The sequence below is a fragment of the Sus scrofa genome, chromosome 12, assembly GCF_054392235.1.
Source record: "Sus scrofa isolate SSC_HxYL_T2T_F1_AM1 chromosome 12, Sscrofa_HxYL_maternal_Yorkshire_Landrace_v2.0, whole genome shotgun sequence".
Taxonomy (NCBI): domain Eukaryota; kingdom Metazoa; phylum Chordata; class Mammalia; order Artiodactyla; family Suidae; genus Sus; species Sus scrofa.
The window spans coordinates 55,287,190-55,308,218 of record NC_139394.1 but is presented as its reverse complement, the minus strand read 5'-3'; the positions used below and the strand labels follow the sequence as shown (position 1 = coordinate 55,308,218).

Genomic DNA, 21,029 nt, shown 5'->3' with positions numbered 1-21,029 from the left:
AGTGGATAGGTCCCTCCAACCCTGTCACCGCCCCGCCAACATTGTCCCCAAAAGGCATGGCCAGTGACTCACTCTTGCATCTGGCCCAAGAGTACCACGTTGGGTCCTGTCCCGGTCAGGGTGGCAGTGCCTCCAATGCTGGCTGCGTAGCACACGCACAGGGTCATGGCCTTGCATACGTTCTTCCTCTCATGAACCTCCTGCTTCCTCATGGCAGGGCCTTCGAAATTTGCTTGGTTCCCTGCGGCAGGCACACTGCTGTGAGCTGAGCCAGTCCTGGGGGCCACCTGCCCAGCGCCAGCTCCTGACCCTGCTGCTGACCTGAGGATCTGGGCATGCCAACTCTGCCAGCTCCAGCCCTAGGTTTTCTCTCCTAAGACTCCAGCCCCAAACTGTAGTCTGGCCCCATCTGCCTCCCAGGCACTTCTCGCGGCAACCTCAGTCTCTTCAGTGCTCTGTGCATATCCGGCAACTTCACACTCCCTTCTTTCCTGCCTTCATGCTCCTGCTCAAGCCATTCCCTTCATCTGGTGGAGGGGGTGGGGGGCTCCAAACCCATCTCAGATGTCCTCTCCTAGCAAGGCCTCTCCCTTTCCCTCGGTGTCTGGCTTATGACATCCTGTGGCCTCCCCCAAGACAGATGCACTGTTCAAGGGGCCTCTTGACCCTGTCCCACCAGGCTCTGTGAGTCCACACTATGAGTGTGTCTGCTTCATCTCTGTATGCCCAGGACTGGCCCAGGGTCTAGCAGTTGCCATCAGCACAGGCCCCAAGTGGCCCCAAGCTGGGCCCTAGGGAGCAGGTGGTGGACCAGGCAGAGGAAAAGCAGGCACTGACTGACTTCCCTGAGCTCGGAGCCTGGAGGGAAAGCAAAGGAGGGACAACCAACCCCAGTGCCTGTGTGAGTGGAGCGTGGAGGGATTTGGCCTGTTTGAAGAGACCTTCTGAAGATGAGCAGAGGTAGAAAGGAGGAAGGGGCATCCAGAAGGTGCTCAAAAGAAGTGCAAATGAATAACCAAACCAACATGTATTGATTTCTGTGATGGTGGGAAGACAGAGGGTGGGAGCATGCTCTAAGCTCTACTAAAGCAGCTAACTCTTATGCACTAATCACATTCCCAAAACTTAGGAAAGCAGCATTTTCTAAGTATTTCTCTATAAGCCTTTTTAAAGGAGGGCTCCAGGAACCAGGGAGGTGGCCAAAGATTTTGGTGACAGGGAGGAAGGCAAACCCTGCAGCACCCTGGCCAGGGGCTCACCTGGCAGCTCGCCAGCCTTGCCCTTGTCTGCCAGCTCCAGGGCCCCAAGGCTGGCCTCGGTGGCTGTGCTCGTGGCCTCCATCTGCTGCAGCACGGCCTCCACAATGGGCACCATCATGGCCGTGGTGGCCGTGTTGCTGATCCACATGGAGAGAAAGGCCGTGACGCCCATAAAGCCCAGCATCAGCCTGCAGAGGAGGGGCAGGGAGGAAGCCAGAGAATCCCCTACCCCGACTCCCCCCGAAACACTTAGGGAGCCAGGGTTTAGGTCCCGCCCCGCAGGGGTGCCAGGGGCCAGGGCCAAGGCGCTGAGGCCAGTTCAAGGCTGGGTAGTCCAGGAGGGGCTGAGTTTCAGTGCCTTCCCCGCCTCCATCCCTTCCTTCTGCCTCTTGCCCACCAACACAACTGATGTCTCCTCTGCTGGCTACTGGGTCACCCCAGTCATTGTTCTAAGGAGCCTACCGTCTAGCAAAGGAAGCACCAGCATCCGGATGGTGCCGACCCAGTGTGGACCCTGACCTGACCTTGGGTGCCCTGGAGCAGCCCTATGTGTAGATAGCCTCAACCTCCCACTTCTGTCTGGAAGATTCCCACCCACCCTGACCCTGCTTCTCCTGAGTGGAGAAGGGCTGCATGCAGTCAGACTTCAGGAGTAGCAGGAGCCGGGGAGGGGCCTGGGGAAGTGGGACCTCCCTCATGGCTGACACCCTGCCACACCCCTCTCCATTCACACCGCTTGCTGCCCTCCCCTCTGCAGTGGACCAGATCACCAAAGAATACTCAGAAAACATGTTCTCTTTCCATGTAATGCCCCACCCTCCCCTTCTGTCCCACCTGTGCCTGGAAAACGCCTCATGGTCCCTCAAAGCCTGCCAGACAGCATCCCTTCCTTGTGGCCTCCCTCCCAGTTCACACAGTTGGGGCTGACCACACCCTCCTCTGTCTTCTCTGGGATGCGCATCACTGGCTGGATTTGGAGAAACTGTTCCCACGTCTGCTCTTAGACCCTGAGCAGGGAAGATCTGATTCTTCTCCGTGGGTCTCGGACACCGGGCACAAGACCAGGAGCAGAAGGCACTCGGGGAGGACTGGCTGAATGAGACCCACCTCTCTTGGTCCCCATGCCCCTCTGTGGTCAGGCTCATCCCTAGGGCTACTAACTCGCCTGAAGAAGAGTCTGGGGGCTGCACTGTACTGGGGTTTAGCTGGTGTCGGAGCAGTATGACCTCATGGACCCCTAAGTACAAAGACTGCAATCCAGGCTAGGTGCAGGATCAGAGTTAACGTGAATGAGGCTTTGACGTGACGCTCTAAGGCAACCAGGGGGCCTCAACATACAGGTCACCCCCAGGACAGACAGCACCCCAGCAGCTGGAAACCAGGCTTGAAGGAAGAGCCAGACGGCAGGAAGGAGCAGAGAAGCATGTGTGAAATCCTGGATTTGGGGGCAAAAGTGCTCCAGCACATTCCAGAATGAGGCCCACCCACTGATGGAGAAAAGCCAACCACTCAAAGGATCCTAAGAACAGGAATTCTGAGGCCTCACATTTCTAGAAAATGCACTGGTTTTTGATTTGACCCTAAAATTCAATCCCTGAAGGGGCTCGATGCCATGAAGGGTAACAATCACAAAGCCCTCCCTCCACTCAAGGGCGCTGAGGCACAGCATGTGCTTGGGCATCAGCCTCCTGGAGGGTAGGCCAGGGTCTGTGTGTGCTCAGGGCCCAGCATGGCCCTTGACACAAGGACATAGCAGAAGGGATTTACCATGGACTGACCAGCCTGCCTTCCCAGGGCTGGGCTGGGGACACCCCATCATTTAGGGAGCATGCTGTCTCAGAATAAAGTTGCATCCTGAGTTCCCAGTTGAGGGGGCAAAGCCTCGTCACCCAGCCAGGCCCAATCCCTGTGTGACCATCGGCAAACCATTTAACCCCTCTCTGCTCAGATTCCTCATCCGTGGAAAAGAACTTGGGCGGTGGGAATAATCCTCAACTCTCAGAGATGTGGTAAGAGTTAGATGAGCTGGTCAGCAAGCCCCCAGTATCATGCATCCAGTATACCCAGGTGATTGTGCTGTATCAACTCCATGGCTGGGCTGGAATGGCCTCTGACTGCTCCCTTAGCAGTCTAAGGTCTAAGATCTAGATCTAAGAGAGTCTAAAATCTCCCTTAGATTCTGGAGTGGGGTGAGACTACTGAGTGATGTGGGGACAAGGAACTAAACAGCCCCTTTGCAGAGGGAGCAGATGTGCCAGCTTTGGGGGGATGACCTTTCTGCTTCCCCCTGCCCTGGGTAGTTAGTTGAGCCGTCTTTTTCCTGTTTTTCCCACACAACCCCTTGGGGTATCAGGCATGGCTTGATCCCAGCCTCCGTCTACCTTGTTCCCTGTGGAACCCTGCAGCCCCTCCCCCAGGAAGTCTTCTGAACACAAAGGGACTCTCGCTGACCAGTCTCCTCCAGACTCAGAGAACCCTTACCCCCTGTTGCTTACCATTTTCTCCACCCCCCACAACTACCCATGCATCTGGCCTCTCCAGCTAAGATTGTCACATGCTGTCAAGCCCAGGTAAGGCCATGGCCAGCCCCTGCCTGTGGGTGATCTGGTCTGGGCTTGGTGCACTGCAGAGTCCTGCGGCGTAGAGAGAGAAGGCGTAATTACTGTGCAGGCTTGGCCCCCACCCAGAGAAGCGTGCGCAGGGCAATCCTCTTGTGCAGGTTCCAGTGCTCCACAGCCACGGCCACGATGAGGCCGCCCAGGAACAGCATGTTGGTGTCCTTCATGTACTGGAGGCACACCTGGAGGATGGTGGAGGCCCCGTCAGCCCCGGCCCCGCCCACACGCTGCTTGGGCTCAGGACCACCCACGTCCCCAGAGACAGGCAAGCAGACCAGACGCCGACTCCAGGGCAGCTTGGAGTGGGGATGGAGGGACAAGGGGATGTCTATGCCAGGGTATCATCTGGTCCCCCGGGGCCTAGGCAGCTCAGAGGGGTCAGAGAATGAGCTTCCAGGAGAGAAACTGGAAGCCCCCAGATGCTCTGGGCTGCTCACCTGCTTCGAGTCCATAATCTTGAAGAGTGGGAAGAGCAAGGCAGGCATGAGAGCGGTGACAGCCAGAGGGATGACTTCTGTGCACCAGTAAACGGCCATGACAGTGATGACGTAGGCACACCTGACAAACTGTAGAGACAGCCCTGAGGCCCAGTGTGCTGCCACAGCCCCATCTGCCACCCCAGAACACTCAGGTCAGCAGTGGCCCTGACGGTCAGAAGAGGGTGGCTCGTCAGTGGGAACCCCCTGCTCCTCTCAGCACAGCTTTCTGGGTTCAGGACAGTGAGGGGGGGCACAGGACCTGTCATCGAGAGACAGCTGTCCCACTGCCCCTCAGCTGCGCAATCCTGGACATCTCACCTCTCCAAGCTTGGCAGCCACACCTCTCCACAGGGCAGTGAAGAGGAGGAAGACGGGGAGGAAGAGGGGGGAAGAAGGGGAAAAGTGGAAGAAAACACTGTTTTTAATGACCCACTCTAAAAATTAAATCATTTTTTTCAAAGTAGGTGCAATTTTTAGGAAAGTCTTCCCAAAGCACATCCTCAAACTCCTGGGATCTGTTCCTAATTTTCTTCTCAAGAGACTGCTCCACTCCAACTTGCCCAGCCCCCAGAAGTGCATGTTGTGAGCCAGCTCATTCAGAAAATGGCCAGAACTGAGTGTTTTCATTATAATTGAGAACATGGTACTTGGTGTTCATTAGCCTCTCTCTAGTGACAAAAGTCTCAAGCTTTACTGTTCATATTAAATCCTGTGTGAACTATGGAGTCACACTCTTTAGCTACTCAGCCTCTGGGATCTTGGCTCTGGAGTCAGACAGACTCCGGTTCAGGTGAAAGTGCTTGCAGTCCTGGCCCCTTGCTCGGCTGTAGCCCTTGGTCTCATCACTTATTAAAATGTGAAGAGTAACTTTCACCTCCCTGAGGGTTTTTTGTTTCATCAGCATTTTTGCTATAATCATTATTAACCACCCGGACTCTGCCCTCTCCCTCATTCACCCCCTCCTGTTAAATCAGCCACCAGGACCTATAGTCTCTACCCCTTTCTTCTCGGTCACTCCCCTCCCACCTTCACCCAAGGTGCTGCCTTTGCCCAGGCCACCTCTCCCATGGCAGCCCTAGGGCTGTCTTCTAATTCCGTCTCTGTCCCTGTGTCACTCCACACCCCTGCTCCCTCTTTCTCTTTTTGTAAATCCAATAGGATCACTCCCTTATTTAAAAGCCTCCCTTTGCCTTCAGATGTGAAGTGCCTCAGCATGTCTTAGGAGACCCTCTGCGATGGAGCGGGCCCTGTAGACCCCTCCAGCCTCATCTCCTCAACTACTTACACCCTGAGCTCTCAGGACTCCAAAGCTCTGGTGGGAACTGAGGCAGATGTTCCATCTCCCACAACTGCTCTCACACACACCACTCCCTTGGCCTGGAGTGAGTGCTCGGGGCTCAGCTCACAGCCCCTCCCTGCCCCCAATCTGGGTCTGTACCCTTCCTCTGCACCACCGCCCCCCTGCGCCAGAAATTAGCACCCCCCCACACACACACACTGAGCAGTGGGCAGTGGCGGGCAGAACCCATGCCTGCCCATCTCCCCATCCTCAGCGTCCAGCACAGGCTTGACACTCAGGGGACACTCAGCAAATGCTGAGTAAGGAAAAGACCAGCACAGCACAGGCTGTGACAATACCGCTGGGAAAACCATACCTGCATGCAGCCACGGTTTACCATCACCCGAGAGAACACATTATATGCATGAAATATCACCCAAAGACTGAGAAATTCTCTGGATTTGTAGTGACAAAAAAATACATCTTTCTTCAGCAGCCAGTGATCACCCCAGGATACCTCCGTGCTGTCTAATTCTGGGTTTCTCAGCCTCAGCACTGCTGACATTTTGGATTGGATGGTTCTCTACTGGGGGGAAGGGGGATGTCCTGTCCTGCGCATTGTAGGATGTTTAGGAGCATCCCTGACCTCCACCCCTCTAGATGCCAGTGGTACTCTCTCCAGCTGTGGCAACAACAACAACAAAATGTTTCCAAACTTTGCTCCATGTCCCTTGGTTGGGAAGGAGGGGGGAAATCAATGCTGGTTGAAGCCCCTGGGCTCAAGGCAGAACAGCAACATGGTTGGAAGACCAGGCTTTGATAGAGGACAGGCCTGATCAGTGTCTGCTGTCTGCCATCGTCTGACCTTCAGCAGTCACCACTTATCTGGGCCTCAGTGTCAAGGGAACAGGGAAGAGGTAGGAATGACCTGCTGTGGGGCTGAGGCAGGGGCAATAAGGGGTGCGCTGTAGAAAATGAAAAAAACAGTAATACCTTTTTTTTTTTTTTTTTTTTTTTTGGTCTTTGCCTTTTCTAGGGCCACTCCCTCAGCATATGGAGGTTCCCACGCTAGGGGTTGAATCTGAGCTGTAGCCACCTGCCTACGCCACAGCCACAGCCACGCCAGATCTGAGCCACGTCTGTGACCTATACCACAGCTCACAGCAATGCCAGATCCTTAACCCAATGAGAGAGGCCAGGGATCGAACCCGCAACCTCATGGTTCCTAGTCGGATTCATTAACTGCTGAGCCACGACGGGAACCCCTCAACAAAGTTGATAAAATACTCCTCTCAGTCTCAACCCTGATCCCTCTTCCCTGCTTGTTTCAGGGCCTCCTTGTAAATATTGGGTTTAAAAGTACCCATTCTTAGCAGAACAGCACACAGAAAGTGGTTTTTTATTATTTAAACTTAGAAGCGGCAGGTGACACCAATAACCAGTTTTCCCGGCACATGGCCTGGAGGTGCCAAATGTAACCAACCCAGAAGACATAGGCTATCTGCCCCCTCACCTCTATGCCACCGTCAGGAGGCCCAGGAGATGCCCCGTCCCTGAATGATACCAGCCAGCAAACTCAACCCTCCCGCGTCTAAAATGCTGCCAGAGTGTTGTGGAGAGAGCAGAAAGGACAGGTAATCTTAGAGAAGCCCGAGGAGAGGAGGGTGACTGTGCAGAATGAGACGGACTCTACCTGCAGAGAAGAGCCTGGTTCCCTCTGCGTCAGTTCAGAGCCTTCCCTGCAGCTGAGCATGTGGCCGGAAGAGCACTTAAAGCTGAGCTCGCAGCGGACACTGGGACTTAAAAGTCAGCACGCAGCACAGTGCCAAGCACATAGTGGGGCTCAATAAATATGTTAAATGCACAGCTGAAGAAAACCATGGCCCATTATCTGTCTGTTAACCCACTGCCTAATGAGGAAATGTAGCTAAGAGAATACGCTGTGTGCGCGTGTCTTACGGGATTTGAAAATATTTCATTTTTTCTTTATACTTTACAGACTTCCAGAATTTTTTTTTTTACATTTTAATAACACAATGAATGCATTGTTTATTCAATAAAAAGCTATTTTTAAAAAAAGAAAGAACCCAGAGAATGGGCAGAAAAGCAGGGCAGAGATGAAGACAGGGGGGAGCAAGGTGCAGGATAAGAATAAAAGAACTCCTGCAGGAGAGGGCCCGGGGCACTGGCAGAGGGTGACATCCCCTGGGCATCACCGTCCCTCTGGGATGGAGCTGCCCAGACTGCCAAGTCCCCACGGCTTCCCTACTTCTCTACCCCATGCCCTGGGTTTCCTTGCACAACTTTGTGGCCATGGGGTGGGGGTGCGGGCCTCTTCAGTGGTGACCAAAACAGAAGCACAAAGGGAGTTTAAAGAAGACAGGGTTCCAGGCTCCCAGGCACCTGCCCCACTAGGAGGGAAAGCACATGAAGGCAGCCTTCAGAACAGGTTTCACTGATGTCTCCTCCTCCCTTGCCTGATCCTCACTCCCAGGGCAGGATAATGACACCCACGCACAGCCCAAGTTGGGGTCCCATCTCAGGGCCACCTGCATATGTTGAGGGGGTGGGGCAGGAGAAGTTTGGGGTCTTGGCCAGACTCTCCTGGAGCAGGAAGGTCAGCCAAGTTACTATAATTAGTCTAGGGAACATCACTCCCCATCAGCAGAACTAAAATCAACCCCCACCCCCCCCCCACCTAGCTCCCTCCTCAGACGATAACAGCCCTAAATCTCTTTCTGCAGAGAAAATATGGCCCCTCACAGTTGGTATGGCTACTAAAGAGCCACCATAGTTGGCTGCTGTCCTTGGCCCATCCAGGGTCTGTGTGTAGCCCACCCAAGGGCTCCTCCCAGCCTCCCCTTCCCCACCCTAGGAACTGGCATGATTTTTTTGTTGTTGTTACCTAAAGCCAAAAAACCAAGTCAAAATCAAGCCGCCTTGTTCCATTGTACGGAGGAGAGCACCAAGGCCCAGAGAACGCAGGGGTTTGGCTCTGAACACACGCAAGGCTGAGTGAAAAGGTGGAAGTCTGGTTCTCTTGAAGACTGGCTTCCTGATAGCCCAATTCAGCCCCACTCCTCCAGGGCTACCCTCAGAGCATCCCCTAAATAGCTCCTCTGTTTCCCAAAACTGCCTGGGTTGGGGGAGCAGAGGTTTTCTGTCTGGGCTGAGAGTGAAAGGCTGAAAGAGGGAATGAGGAAGGAGCAGCCAGCAGCCACAAAAGGCTTCAAAGGGCTCGGGCCTCTGCCAAACAGGCCTGGCACAGCCCAGCAGGGCCCGGGCCAGGGCTCCCAGCACCGCCCCCACTCTGTGGCCAAGGCCATTCATTCTCTGCCTCCCTCCCGAGCACTAGGAGGCCAGGGCTCGGGACGCTGCTTCCCTGCAACCCTGGGCCGTGCCACCCAAGGCGTGAGTGCTGGGAACATGTCCTGCCTCCTGCCACAGCCACAGCAGGCAGTGAGCAAAAGCAGGCCAACCTGACCTCCCTTTCAGCTGGGAGCAGGATTCTGACTCAGCTGTGGCTCCCCAAGTTTCAGAGCTGGAAAGAAATGTGGATCATAGATTAGGAAACTGAGGCTCAAAGGCCAGAGAGTGGCAAAAACAGCACTCAGGATCCCCTTAGGTGGTGATCTTTTTCTGTAGGTCCCCAATTGACCTCGGAAGTCACTACTGCGGGAAAGTCCTCATTGTCTAAGAGGCGGGAGAAAGAAGGGAAATAAGCACCCAGGCTTCCTGTCGATACAGGTGGCATCTGAGGGGTGCCTGGGAACCAGCTTATGCACTAAGGGGAGATTCTGAGCCTGTGGATGGGTTGTGTGGCTAATTTCTAGGTTTCTGTGCTTGCCAGGACAGTTCTTACCCCTCTGGGATCTGTGAACCCCAAGGTGCATGCCCTTCAGAACTCTTTGCAGGGCACCTCCCATCGCACCCGGAGCTCCCGAGGGTGCGTGCCTCAAGGGAGCCGTGCCCCCCGAGAATCCGTTTGCGCCACCTAATGTTCCCAGGTTCCATGCCCGCTGCTGAGCACCTGGCACCCGGAATCCACGCGGCTGTCCAGAGACGCAACTGACCTTGGCGGGCATCAGAATGATGAGTGGCAGCAGCAGTATCGGGGTGACGAACAAGATCACGAAGGACTTAAACTTGGAGACATAGCTCAGTGCCGAGGCCATCGCGGAGGGAACCTGGCGGGAGAGGCGAGAGGGGCAGCCAGTTTCTTCTCGCGCTTAAGAAGGGGCCGCAGTCCAGGGGGTTGGAGGGGGCGGCGGCAACTCCGCCTCCCACAGTGGGGCCTCCCCGCGGCCCAGGGGCGGGGCCATCCCGCGGGGTCGGTGGGACAAGCCTGCCACCCCCAGCTCTGTCTCCGGGTGGCGGTGGGCGGTGCCTGCGGACTCCAGCGGTTCGGGCGGGATCTCCAGGGGTGGCTTGGTCCCTGGCACCCCCTTGCTTTCCTGCGGTGCCCTAGACAGGCGCGCCGGGGGACGGCCAAGCAGGAGCGATCGGTCATTCAGTCTACCGGCTTGGGCGTGCGACCCCCTTCTGCACCCGCACCTGCTCTTCCTGGGCCCTGCCGGCGTCCCAGGTGAAAGTCCCCACAAGCTGATGGGTCTTTCAGATCCGTCTCCCAGCCTCTCCCTCTTTTTCACCTGGTTACTTCTGCTCCTCGCACCCCCATCACGGAGGGATCTCTGACCCGCCCCGTGCGCAGCGCTCTCGGCTCCCCGGACCTCTGCTTTCCTTGTCACCCTCGGCTTCCTCGCGGCGTCTGCGCTGCTCTGGGCACCGGACTTGTCCCCCAGCGCGCCTTCTCCCACCCAGCGCATCCAGGGCACTCTCCGACGATCGAGGAGGAGGCGAGGCCACTGTCCTCCTCAGTCCTGGCGGCTTTCGTCCTCCAGCGGACACCCGCGCAGCCCGCCGACGTCCGGGTTGCACTTCGTGCTCTGCTTGAAGGGTGAACTGAGCCCCAGCCGCCGCTGACCGAAGCAGCTGCAGCCGTTCTGCAGGGGAAGCGCGGGTCCAGAGGAGGGGACCTAACCAAGGCTACCTTGAGAGGGGCGCTCATTCATTTAGCCCAACGCCTGCCCAAAGTCCTGAGCTCTTCTGTTCTAAGCCTTGTTTTGTGTGCTGAAGATACAAAGGTGCACACATCACCTCGTCACTTTCTTCTTTCCTCCCTTCTCCTCCTCTGCCTGTCTTCTCGTTCTGCAGCTTTCTTTGGGGGACTCCTACCCCTGTTTGTGGTTTAACCACAGTCTGCTCCTTAGTGATTACCACCTTCTGTCTTCAATCCAGCTCTGGTGTCAGGGTCCCCGGTCTCCATATTTCCAACGTTTTCCAGGCTGAATGTGCCTGAGGCCCTAAAACTCAACACATCCTAAATCAAGTTCCCAAGTCTCTGAGACTCAGCGCTTTAAGGAGCCTGCAGTGTCACTGCAGTGGCTCTGATCACTGCTGTAGCAGGAGTTTGATCCCCTGCTGGGGAACTTCTGCATGCTGTGGGTGCTGCCAAAAAAAAAAAAAAAAAAAGTTCCCAAGTCTCTTCCTATGACCTCTACCTAAGGACACGTATTCCCCCAGGCCCTCCTGCATCTGCCTTCCCTCTGTCCTCCCGCTCTGTAATTCTCATTCATCTAACCCTAGGCTTCCTTCCCCTCTCCCCATCCCAGGGCACTTAGCACTGTTTGTACCTAGTTTATTCATTGGCGTGATTTTTATCTGATGTCTGTTTTCTTTATCACCGTAGGCTCAACCAGTACCTTTTACAGTGCCTGATCCAATGTGTGCACTCAGAACTTCATCTCTGGAGCATGTGAATGAATAAGTGGTCAGTGAAAAAGTCAATCAGTAGTCAATCTAGGAAAGAAATGGAAATTTTTATTCAAGTCAACCTGAGGATTATCACCCAGGAAACAGTCTTTCAGAAAACGCTGAGGACTGTTTTGCCTTTTAGAGGTCAAGGCATACGAGTTTTGAGACAAAGGATTATACATCAAAGTAACCTGTTGATGGTTTACATAGTCCAACAAGGCAAGTAGTGGGTTACTTTTTCATAGGATTGGAAAAGGAATGTTAATCTCCTGAGGCGTCACCTTGCTGGCACTAGGAGAAAATTCCCCCTCTCTCTTTCTTTCCCTTCTCTCTGGCCAGTAGGCGCTCTGCGTCTTCTAAGGAGATCTAGTTAATGTATAATGCAGATACACGGTGCACACTAAAGGGGAGGATGTAGTGGCTCAAATCGACAGAGAGAGAATTTTATGTTTAGAATTTGTCTTGTCCTGCATTAAAAATAAATTTATTGCATCAAAGTAAACCATTCCCCTACAATAATGCAACTGCTTTTGTTATCCAGCTGAACAACCCAACCATTCACCCACCCAACGCTCAGCAAAGTCAATCTACTGACACTGGGTTGTGGTGAAGGATGGCGTTTATTGCAGGCACCAAGCAAGGAGAACAGGCAGCTCATGCTCAAAAGACCCAAACTCTCCAGGGAAGAGTTTTAAAGGCAATATTTGGAGTGTAGGTTGCAGGAGCCAAGACTTTGTTCTGATTGGTTTGTGGGTGAGGTAAACAGGTGGTGTTTAGAGACTCTTAATCATCAACCTTCAGGTTCCGAGCAGTCTGGGGTCTGTGTGCTTGTGGTCAGCATGTCTCACCATCCTCCACTAGTGTGGGGGTCTTAGTTCTTGCAGAACAACTCAAAGATAAGTGTCATATTGTAAGGATATCGCTTGAGGAGGAACTAGTACTTGGTTGTATTACTACTGTTTCTTGACTGCTTTTCCTTTGTTTCTTTATTCCCTCACTTCCCTAATTAGTAACGATTTGAGTTTGCTCTTTGGAATTCAGGAAAGGCCTTAGAGACCAAAGTCTTTATTTCTACAAACCAGAAGCGGTCACGGTCACCGAGGGGCCTTTTCACCTGGGAGGGTCCTGCTCTGTTTCAGGCCCTCTTTTCTTTGCTCCTTCTCAATCTTGAGAGGAACAGGGGTGGGACAAGAAAGAGAATAAAGTTTTGGACAGAAAGGTTAGTCATAAACTTGGCAGGGGAGCTCGGTTTTTAGGGGGATTCGATTTCACTCTAAGGGGGATGTACACAGTGAGAGCATGGGCTCTGGAGCTCGATGCATATTCTGGTCCTACCTGATTCTGGCTGTATGCCTTATCCAGTTGCCCTCTCCCAGCTTATAGTTTCACAAATAGCATTGACTGTGATTTCAGAAGGTTGCTTTGAAGATTGTTTGAGTTGGAATTCCCATTGTGGCTCAGTGGAAACAAATTCAATTAGTATCCCTGAGGACAAGGATTTGATCCCTGGCCCCACTCAGTGGGTTGAGGATCCAGCGTTGGTGTGGCTGTGGTGTCGGCCGACAGCTACAGCTCCTATTTGACCCCTAGCCTGGGAACTTCCATATACCACAGGTATGGCCCAAAGAAGACAAAAAAAAAAAAAAAAAAAAAGAGAGAGAGAGAGAGAGAGATTGTTTGAGTTAATACTCAGAGAATGCTTAACTCCTCTGATATATAGTAAGCAATCAGTAAATATTTACTCTTGCAATTATATGCAAAAAACTCTGAGTGGCGGGAACAATGGCGAAGGTTTAACCAAGGAGGTGGCATTTGAGCTGAGACTTCAAGGCCAGGTAAAAATTTACCAGGCAGCAGTGCAGGCTAGTCAAAATCACCATTGAATGAGAAAGTGTTCAAATTGTTGAGAAAAATCCCAAGATATTTCAGGAATACTAGAGAATAAAGTGCAATTTCAACAAAAAAGATAAGAGTTCCCGTCGTGGCTCAGTGATTGATGAATCTGACTAGCATCCACAAGGATGCAGGTTCGATCTCTGGCTTTGCTCAGTGGGTTAAGGATCTGGCATTGCTGTGAGCTGTGGTGTAGGTCTCAGACACAGCTCGGATCCTGTGTTGCTGTGGCTGTGGCTTAGCCAGCGACTACAGCTCCGATCAGACCCCTAGCCTGGGAACCTCCATGTCCCACAAGTGCAGCCCTAAAAAGACAAAAAAAAAAAGAGATAACAAGTGGAAAGACTAAACCAACTTCATGGATAGGAAAATTAAACATTGTAAAGGTATTCATTCCTCTCAAATTGATCTGTAAAATTCATTTAAATTCCAGTTAAAATCTCCATAGAATTTTTATTTGACAAGCTAAATCTAAAGTTCTAATTTTTGCAAGAAGCCGAGAGTTAAGACATTTCTTGGGGTGGGGGGGATTGCCTCAGAATTTGAGATTCAGAAAGTGATAAGTTATTGGTGTAATCATTAGCTATTGGCATTAAGATAGAAAAATAGATCAGTAGCATATAATAAAGAGCCTAGAAATAGACCCACATTTACATGGAAACTTGATATAAAAGGGAAATGGACTAGCCAATGCCTACTGGCAGCTGCTAAACTAATTAGTTTTCAGCAGTAGAGACATTTTTCTCTCACTAAATATGTTAAGCACATAAGAAAATTCGACCATAATATATAATAAATAATTTCTGATTATTTAATCTACAAGTCATTTAATTATTCCCAAGTCTCATCAATTGAAATGGGGATTTAGGGAGTTCCTGATGTGGCTCAGCAGTAGCAAACCCAACTATTATCCATGAGGATGCTGTTTCATTCCCTGGCCTTGCTCAGTTGGCTAAGGATTTGGCATCGCCATGAGCTGTGGTATAGGTTACAGACACGGCCTGGATCTGGCATTGCTGTGGCTGTGGTATAGGTTGGCAGCTTGAGCTCTGATTCGACCCCTAGCCAGAGAACTTCCATATTCTGCAGGCATAGCCCAAAAAAGGCAAAAGAAAAAAGAAAAGAAAGAAGTGGGGATTCAAATGATATGTGCAAATTTGCCCCAAAAATACTGACAAAGTACTGATGAGGATGTGTAGCAACTGGATCCCTCATTCCTTGCTGGTGGGAATGTGAAATTACTAGTACTGACACTCTGAAAAACAGTTTGGCAGTTTCTTATAGAGTTAAACATCTATTTACCATATTCTCCTGGGTATTTATGCTAGGGAAATAAAAACTCATGTTCACACAAAAAATCCACAGGTGAATATTCAGAGCAATTTTATAATAGCCCCAAGCTAAAAACAATCCACATGCCCTTCAGCGAGTAAGTGGTATAGAGGCTGTGCTCCACCCACACGGTGGAATACTACTCAGGGGAGAAAAAAGAACATACTTGGATGGATCTCAAGGGCATTACACTGAGTAAAAAAAAGCCAGTCACAAAAAAATGAGAAAAATTAGAAGGTGGTGGAACAGACCACCCATCACCAAGGGTTAGGGTGAGGGGAGGAGGTGTCTATAAAAGTAACTGAGTAGTTTTTTATTCTAATTGTGGTAATGGACACACTAATCTATCCATATGATAACATTTCATAGAACTACACACATGCGTGCATACACACACATACACAAACACAGTGCATGTAAAAATCATTAAATCCAAATAAGGTCTGTATTTGAGTTGTTAGGACTGCACCAATGTCAATTTCCTGCTTTTAATAACACACTGTGGCTATGTGGAATGCTGAATTGGGGCAATCTGGAGAATGGTATATGGGAAATCTCTGTATTATTTTTGCAATTCCTTGTAAGTCAAACTATGCTAAAATTTAAAAATACTTTTTAAGTTGTAGTAAATTAAAAAAATAAACTTTAAACTAATGAACCCAGTCCCTCCCACTTCATATTTTTACAGTTGATATTGTAGCAAAGAAAATGGTATTACTGATGACATTGTGACTACATAAGACATGCCAGGGAATGCAGCCAGTGAATAGACGTCCTTAGACTTTAGGTACTTTTATTTGAGTCTGTTTGCATGTGTTTGGGCAGGGTGTGTAAGTATTTCTATGGGTAGGACTGCTGCAAGGACTGGTCACTGCTACTAAAAGTAGGCAAAGCTTGTTTCCATATTTTAACTTGGGAACCTGGTTTTATTTGTACACAAGTTTTGGTTGCTAAAAATTCAGGGCCTGATTTGCTTGGAGTATAGGATGTTGCCATTAAAAGAGAACTTTGGTCAGCTTTTGCTAGGTTCAGCTTGCAACAACAAATATTTACTCCAGTGCTGCAAGCTGGCGAAGAGTCTGTGGTTTTCCAGCTCTGCCCCAGGCTGTGGGTAGACTGTGGGCAGTCCCACGCTCTTCTCATTCTGGACTGTGGGTCTGCATCCCTTGGCTCTCTCCTTCCAAGACTCACATCGAGGAAGCAGACACTCAGAACATGCTGTTCTCGAGGCGGAGAGCAGAAGCAAGAGGGCTGGTGGGACTTTGCAGCACCTCTAAAGCTTCTGCTCAGGTACAGCATACATCTCCCTCTTCCATTTGCCAAAGCAAGTCCCATGGCCAAGTCGAAAGTCAATGGGGATGGGGAGTTCCCATCGTGGCTCAGTGGTTAACATATCCGACTAGGAACCATAAGGTTGAGGGTTCGATCCCTGATCCCTGGCCTTGCTCAGCGTGTTGCCGTGAGCTGTGGTGTAGGTCGCAGACATGGCTCGGATCCTGAGTTGCTGTGACTCTGGTGTAGGCCAGCAGCTACAGCTCCAATTTGACCCCTAGCCTGGGAACCCCCATATGCCGAAGTAGTGGCCCAAGAAATGGCAAAAAGACAAAAAAATTAAAAAAGTAAAAAACAAATGAAGTCAATGGGGATGGGAGTGTTCTAAAATTAGTCTGCGATGATGGTTGAGATACCAGAAAGATGATACCGGAATTCGGGTTCTTATTCACGGCAGTCGGAGAATGAACTCCCCAAACACACAGGCAGCAAGCAAGCAAAAGTTTTTATCGAAGGAAAGCAGATAGCTCCCAGGACTGTTGGAAGTGGGGAGAAGAGCCCCCTTTCTCTATTGTCCTATAGGCGTTTTTACCTCTTTAATGTGGGGAGAGGCACCAAATTGGGGTCCAGAAAGATGTGTTTTTCTCCCATTGGCCTTATTCAGTTACCTGTGTCAGTCCTTGTCCAGTTGGGCTTTTGGGGTTGGAAATGTCCTGATAGCTCTGTGGTTTTTGTTTTTGGTCCTTTTCTTTTACGTTCCTCTCATTCCTCTTTTATCAGTTGAGGAGTGGGCTAGAGATTCGCATTTTCTATAGTAAACAAAGTCTGTGGGGAATGCACATTTCTTAGAATAAAACAAGGCCTGTGGAGATGTTACTCCCTGGAGCCCTTAAGCCGCAAATGTTAATCAGTGGCCATATCAAAGAATGCATCGAAGCCCATGCTCCTACACTGACTACCTGGGTTAATATTCTGCCTCAGTTGTACAACTATAAAAGAAAAATAAATAAAGTCAGTGGGGTGGGGAATTGTACTCTGTGGGGAAGGATTGCAGAGGTGGAAAGGGAATTAATATTTGTGCACAAATAATACAACCAAGTACACACGATAAATGGTATTAAGTCCAGGTGGCATTACACTTACATCTTTTAGAAGTGGTGTGTGTGGGAGTTCCTGCGGTGGTGCAGTGGGCTGAGAATCCAACTGCAGCAGCTGACATCGTTGCAGAAACACGGGTTTGATCCCCGGCCTCGGCCAGTAGGTTAAAGGATCCAGCATTGCCACAGCTGTGGCATAGGTCACAGCTGTGGTTCCGATTCAGTCCCTGACCCAGACACTTCCATATATTGTGAGTGTGTTCATTAAAAAAAAAATGTGATGTGTGTGTAAACAGGATCTTACATGAATTATATAAGCTCAGTTTCTTGAGTGACAAGAATTCAGAAGTGAAACAGTTGTTACAGGGGTGTAAGTTAACATAGCTATTCAAATTGGAAAAATGATATCTGACTTTTTTCCCAGAAAGTAAGTCTGATTTGGATGATTACTTTGATAATAAATACTTACTTCGCCAGTTAGGTTATACAGAGAATGCGTCCCATAAGCCAACTGAGCTAAATTTGTAGCTTCAGTATTTTGACACATGTATAGTTAAATCACATGATAACATTGTAACAGATGTACTGAAATTGTAAAGTGTATTGAAATTAATATTCTTATTTTCCCAAGTCCTTTTGAGTACACAGTCTCAAAAGCTGCTTCTAAGTGAAAGATACTTACCATTTGAAAATCCTGTCGACTAAAAAAATACAACCTGAAAGTTGAGAGTTGAGTTTTATTTGGGGTGAAATCGGTACTTAAGCCCGGGAGATAGCACCTCAGGTAGCTCTGAGAAACAGCTCCAGGGAGGTGAGGGGCGGAAGCCAGGATACACAGTTTTTGCAACAATGGGGAGGTAATAGGAACAAAAGATTTACAGATAACCAGATTTATAGAAGATTTACAGAAAACCATTTCTGTGGGAAGACATAAAGGTCTGGGCTTACTGGAATCACTCCTTTGATATGCTCTCCTGAGTTCCCCCAGGGCTCATTGGCCTACCCTTGGGAGTGGCTGTTCTCACAGGTGACCTTGACATCTTTTGTTTTGCCCACTAACTACAGCCCAGGAGGCAGCCTTTCAGAACTATCTGCAAGGGGGAATATCAAGACTTAAGTCATAAAGGGGAAGGGGAGGCGCATGCATCCAGGCACATATTTTACAGAAGTTTTTTGCTGGTCTTGTGAAGGTTACTGCTAGTCACAGACATTAGTCATCATTGACGGATTTTAGGGTTTTTCTAGATATGAGGAGATGCAAGAATCGGGCTCATAAAATCTTAAAATATCTAACTCTCTGAAGGCCCGTTCTTCCAGTTTTCCCAGAGCCCAGAGTGCCAGTCCACCCTGAACTACACTCAGCGGGGGCTGCGGGACGGCAGCTGCAGTGGCTCATGGTTTACTCCATGTAGAGGCTGATGGCAAGTGCCAAACTTCAGTTCACAGTCCTAATAAAGACTTTTTGGTGTTAATTCTTGAAAGTTGAACAAATGACCCTAAAAGTCTAGAGCAGCAAAGCTTTTCTAAGCCAGGTGATTTCCAGTTCTTTGCTGTCAACAAGATTGAGAGAGAGGCAAATTAAGCTGCCATACAACATCCAAAACAATTTTCTATGGCGGATCATTATGTGATTTTTGGTGAATTTGGTGAAATTTGGGGATGTTCATAGAACTAAGAAACTCTGCTCTTTAAAAATCTTCTATTGCTATTTACATGAGCAGAGTTGCTCAGTGCTCACATCTATACTAGAAAATAAGGGTAGAGTTAATGCTGAATCTTGTCCCTACCAAGTAATAAGTAACGTTTATCCATGGCTAACTGACAACAATTCAACCTTACTGAACTGCCTTTGTAATCCAGTTTCGCTTTTTATAGGTAGTAATTATTTATAAAAATCTGTTATATTTTATGTTGCTTTGGTCAAGTGTATGCTATAATTGTCATAACTGAAAGCACAAGAAAAATTTCACTCTTACAGCCTTACTTTCATAAGAAACTTTAAAACATGAGTATTTCAATTTACACACATTTTTATTGTGGAAAAATATGATTGGGAGAGTAATAGAGGACTTCAAATAAAACGTATGTTAAGAGAGACCTTATAAACTAAAAGGAATGGAAATATAAGATAAATGAGAAAAAATGGCTACATAAAATTGTGGTCTGTGAAGGAAAATTTTATTTGACTATTTTTAAAGTGGATAGTGGCATGTATCAAATTGCTGTGATATTTTAGATTCCATTGGATACATGTTGAGAGGTGAGGTAACAATTTTATTTTTACTGGTGTTTATAATAACCAGACATGATAATCTTTGCAAATATCAGCTCGAACTGTATGAAATTGTTAATAGTCAACCATTATCAATCTACAAATATGACAGATTCATATGGCTCAAGCTAATATTTAAACTTATGATAAAAAATTTTAAAGAAAAACTTAAAAATGTGGAAAGAGGTACATAATTATTCCAAAATTACCTTAGGGAGCACATGAGCCAAGGATTTTCAAGACCATTGCCTAGGGAGGAAAAAAATCTCTTGTATATAAAAGAAAGTTATGATAGTAGTGTTGGCAAGAGCAAAAAAAATAGAAAAATCCAATAACAAGAGAATGAATAAATAAACTAGGGTATTTTCATGCCACTTTTTTATATAGCAGGAAAAATGAAGGAATTAGAGATATACACATAAATATGAATGAAGCTTGTAAGTATTTGGTGAAAGAAGTAAGTTACAGAAGAACACAGAGTGATAATGCTTATAAAGTTTTATATGTTTGATATAATACTATATTTTGCTCAAGAATACAAACAGAAATAGTGAAAGTATAAAGACAGAGGGGTAGATAAACGCCAAATTCCATCTGGTTTTAACCTGATGGGAAGGGTGCCTGCGACTACAGAGGAAAATCCAACTGTATCATTTGAACTGAGTATGGATACAGAGACGTTTATCATTTTTTCCTTTAGAGTTTTTAACATATTCCAAATATGGCAGAATAAATGTTTATAACAATCTTAAAGAAGCCTATGTACATTTAACACTAGAAAGGCATTCCTGAGGCTCCAGGTATAAGATAAATGAAAAAAATTTTTCAGACAAAATAAGGATAACTAATGTCCAACTTAATGGAAATGTGGTGCCCAAAGGACATCTTTTTTTCTGGCGTGGGTAGTAGTGGGATATTTAGAGCAGCACAGGGATGAGAAAGGACTGGGTGTTTTTAAGTTTGGCATCTTCTTATCACTATGTATGTAAACGATGTCTCAGTGAAAACAGGAACTTTGATCCCTTTTCCAAATTGATGCTGGGTCCAAAGTTTTGTGCCACGAAATAGTAATAGTGACCTCGACTGGCAAATCTGAAAACACAGATTCCCTGAGTGAGGATTCAAAATTTCCACTTTGCTCTAATTATTCAGTTCCCTTCTTGCTGGATGGCAAGTCCTTTTTTTTTCCCCCTTCTTCTTTTTCAGATACTTCTATCAATAGAAAAGATGAAGATATTTGTTGGCAGGAGTGTCTTCCCATTAGTAAAATATGTACATTTTTATGGCATGTTGCATTTCATTGTTAAAGATGCCATATAGAGTTCTTTTCCTTTGAGTTTAGATACTTTTTAAAGTAAAAAAATAAATAAATAAAGTAAAGTTGTTCAGAATCCCTACATTGCTGACTGTCAGGTGAATGAGGACTGGAAAAGAAGGTCAGTGGAGGAAAAAGCTAGACTGCGGTAGCGTAAAGAGAGAATGGGAGTGAGTGATGCATGGAAGCAAGCAAGATGAGACTTCTCTTCACAGAAGTTTGTGTTCTTAAAAAGTGAGGCATACTTGAAAATCTAGAGTTTCCCAAGAGGTTTTTTGGTTTTTGTTTTTTGTTTTTTGTTTTTGCTTTTTGTCTTTTTAGGGCCTCACCTGTGGTGTATGGAGGGTCCCAGGCTAGGGGTTGAATCTGAGCTGTAGCTGCTCGTCTACACCACAGCCA

At 48.5% G+C, this 21,029-nt stretch overlaps 3 protein-coding genes across 14 annotated transcripts in view; 2 read left to right on the top strand and 1 right to left on the bottom strand.

Annotated features, from left to right (window-relative positions):
* Positions 1 to 10,732, bottom strand: part of SLC13A5 (solute carrier family 13 member 5) — a 31,278-nt gene extending 20,546 nt beyond the window's left edge. The window contains exons 1-6 of one of the 4 annotated variants that reach the window (XM_013981236.3): positions 10,285 to 10,732; positions 9,709 to 9,822; positions 4,315 to 4,443; positions 3,923 to 4,059; positions 1,260 to 1,447; positions 73 to 241 (exon numbers count right to left, since the gene is read on the bottom strand). In XM_013981236.3, the coding sequence (XP_013836690.3) occupies positions 73 to 241; positions 1,260 to 1,447; positions 3,923 to 4,059; positions 4,315 to 4,443; positions 9,709 to 9,822; positions 10,285 to 10,461 (914 nt within the window). In that variant the 5' untranslated portion in view covers positions 10,462 to 10,732. Of the gene's footprint in view, positions 1 to 72; positions 242 to 1,259; positions 1,448 to 3,922; positions 4,060 to 4,314; positions 4,444 to 9,708; positions 9,861 to 10,284 lie in introns of those variants that run through there. The other 3 variants (XM_084985528.1, XM_084985529.1, XM_084985530.1) reach the window with 3 other exon arrangements.
* FBXO39 (F-box protein 39) overlaps positions 1 to 21,029 on the top strand; it is a 92,615-nt gene that overhangs the window by 38,243 nt on the left and 33,343 nt on the right. The gene's annotated exons all lie outside the window — the stretch shown is intronic.
* Positions 1 to 21,029, top strand: part of C12H17orf100 (chromosome 12 C17orf100 homolog) — a 63,322-nt gene that overhangs the window by 38,243 nt on the left and 4,050 nt on the right. The window contains exon 6 of one of the 6 annotated variants that reach the window (XM_084985748.1): positions 11,385 to 11,951. The exons of 3 other annotated variants lie outside the window; for them this stretch is intronic. The gene's annotated coding sequence lies outside the window, so the exon portion shown is untranslated. Of the gene's footprint in view, positions 1 to 9,485; positions 11,021 to 11,384; positions 11,952 to 21,029 lie in introns of those variants that run through there. 2 more of the 6 variants (XM_084985750.1, XM_084985747.1) reach the window with 2 other exon arrangements.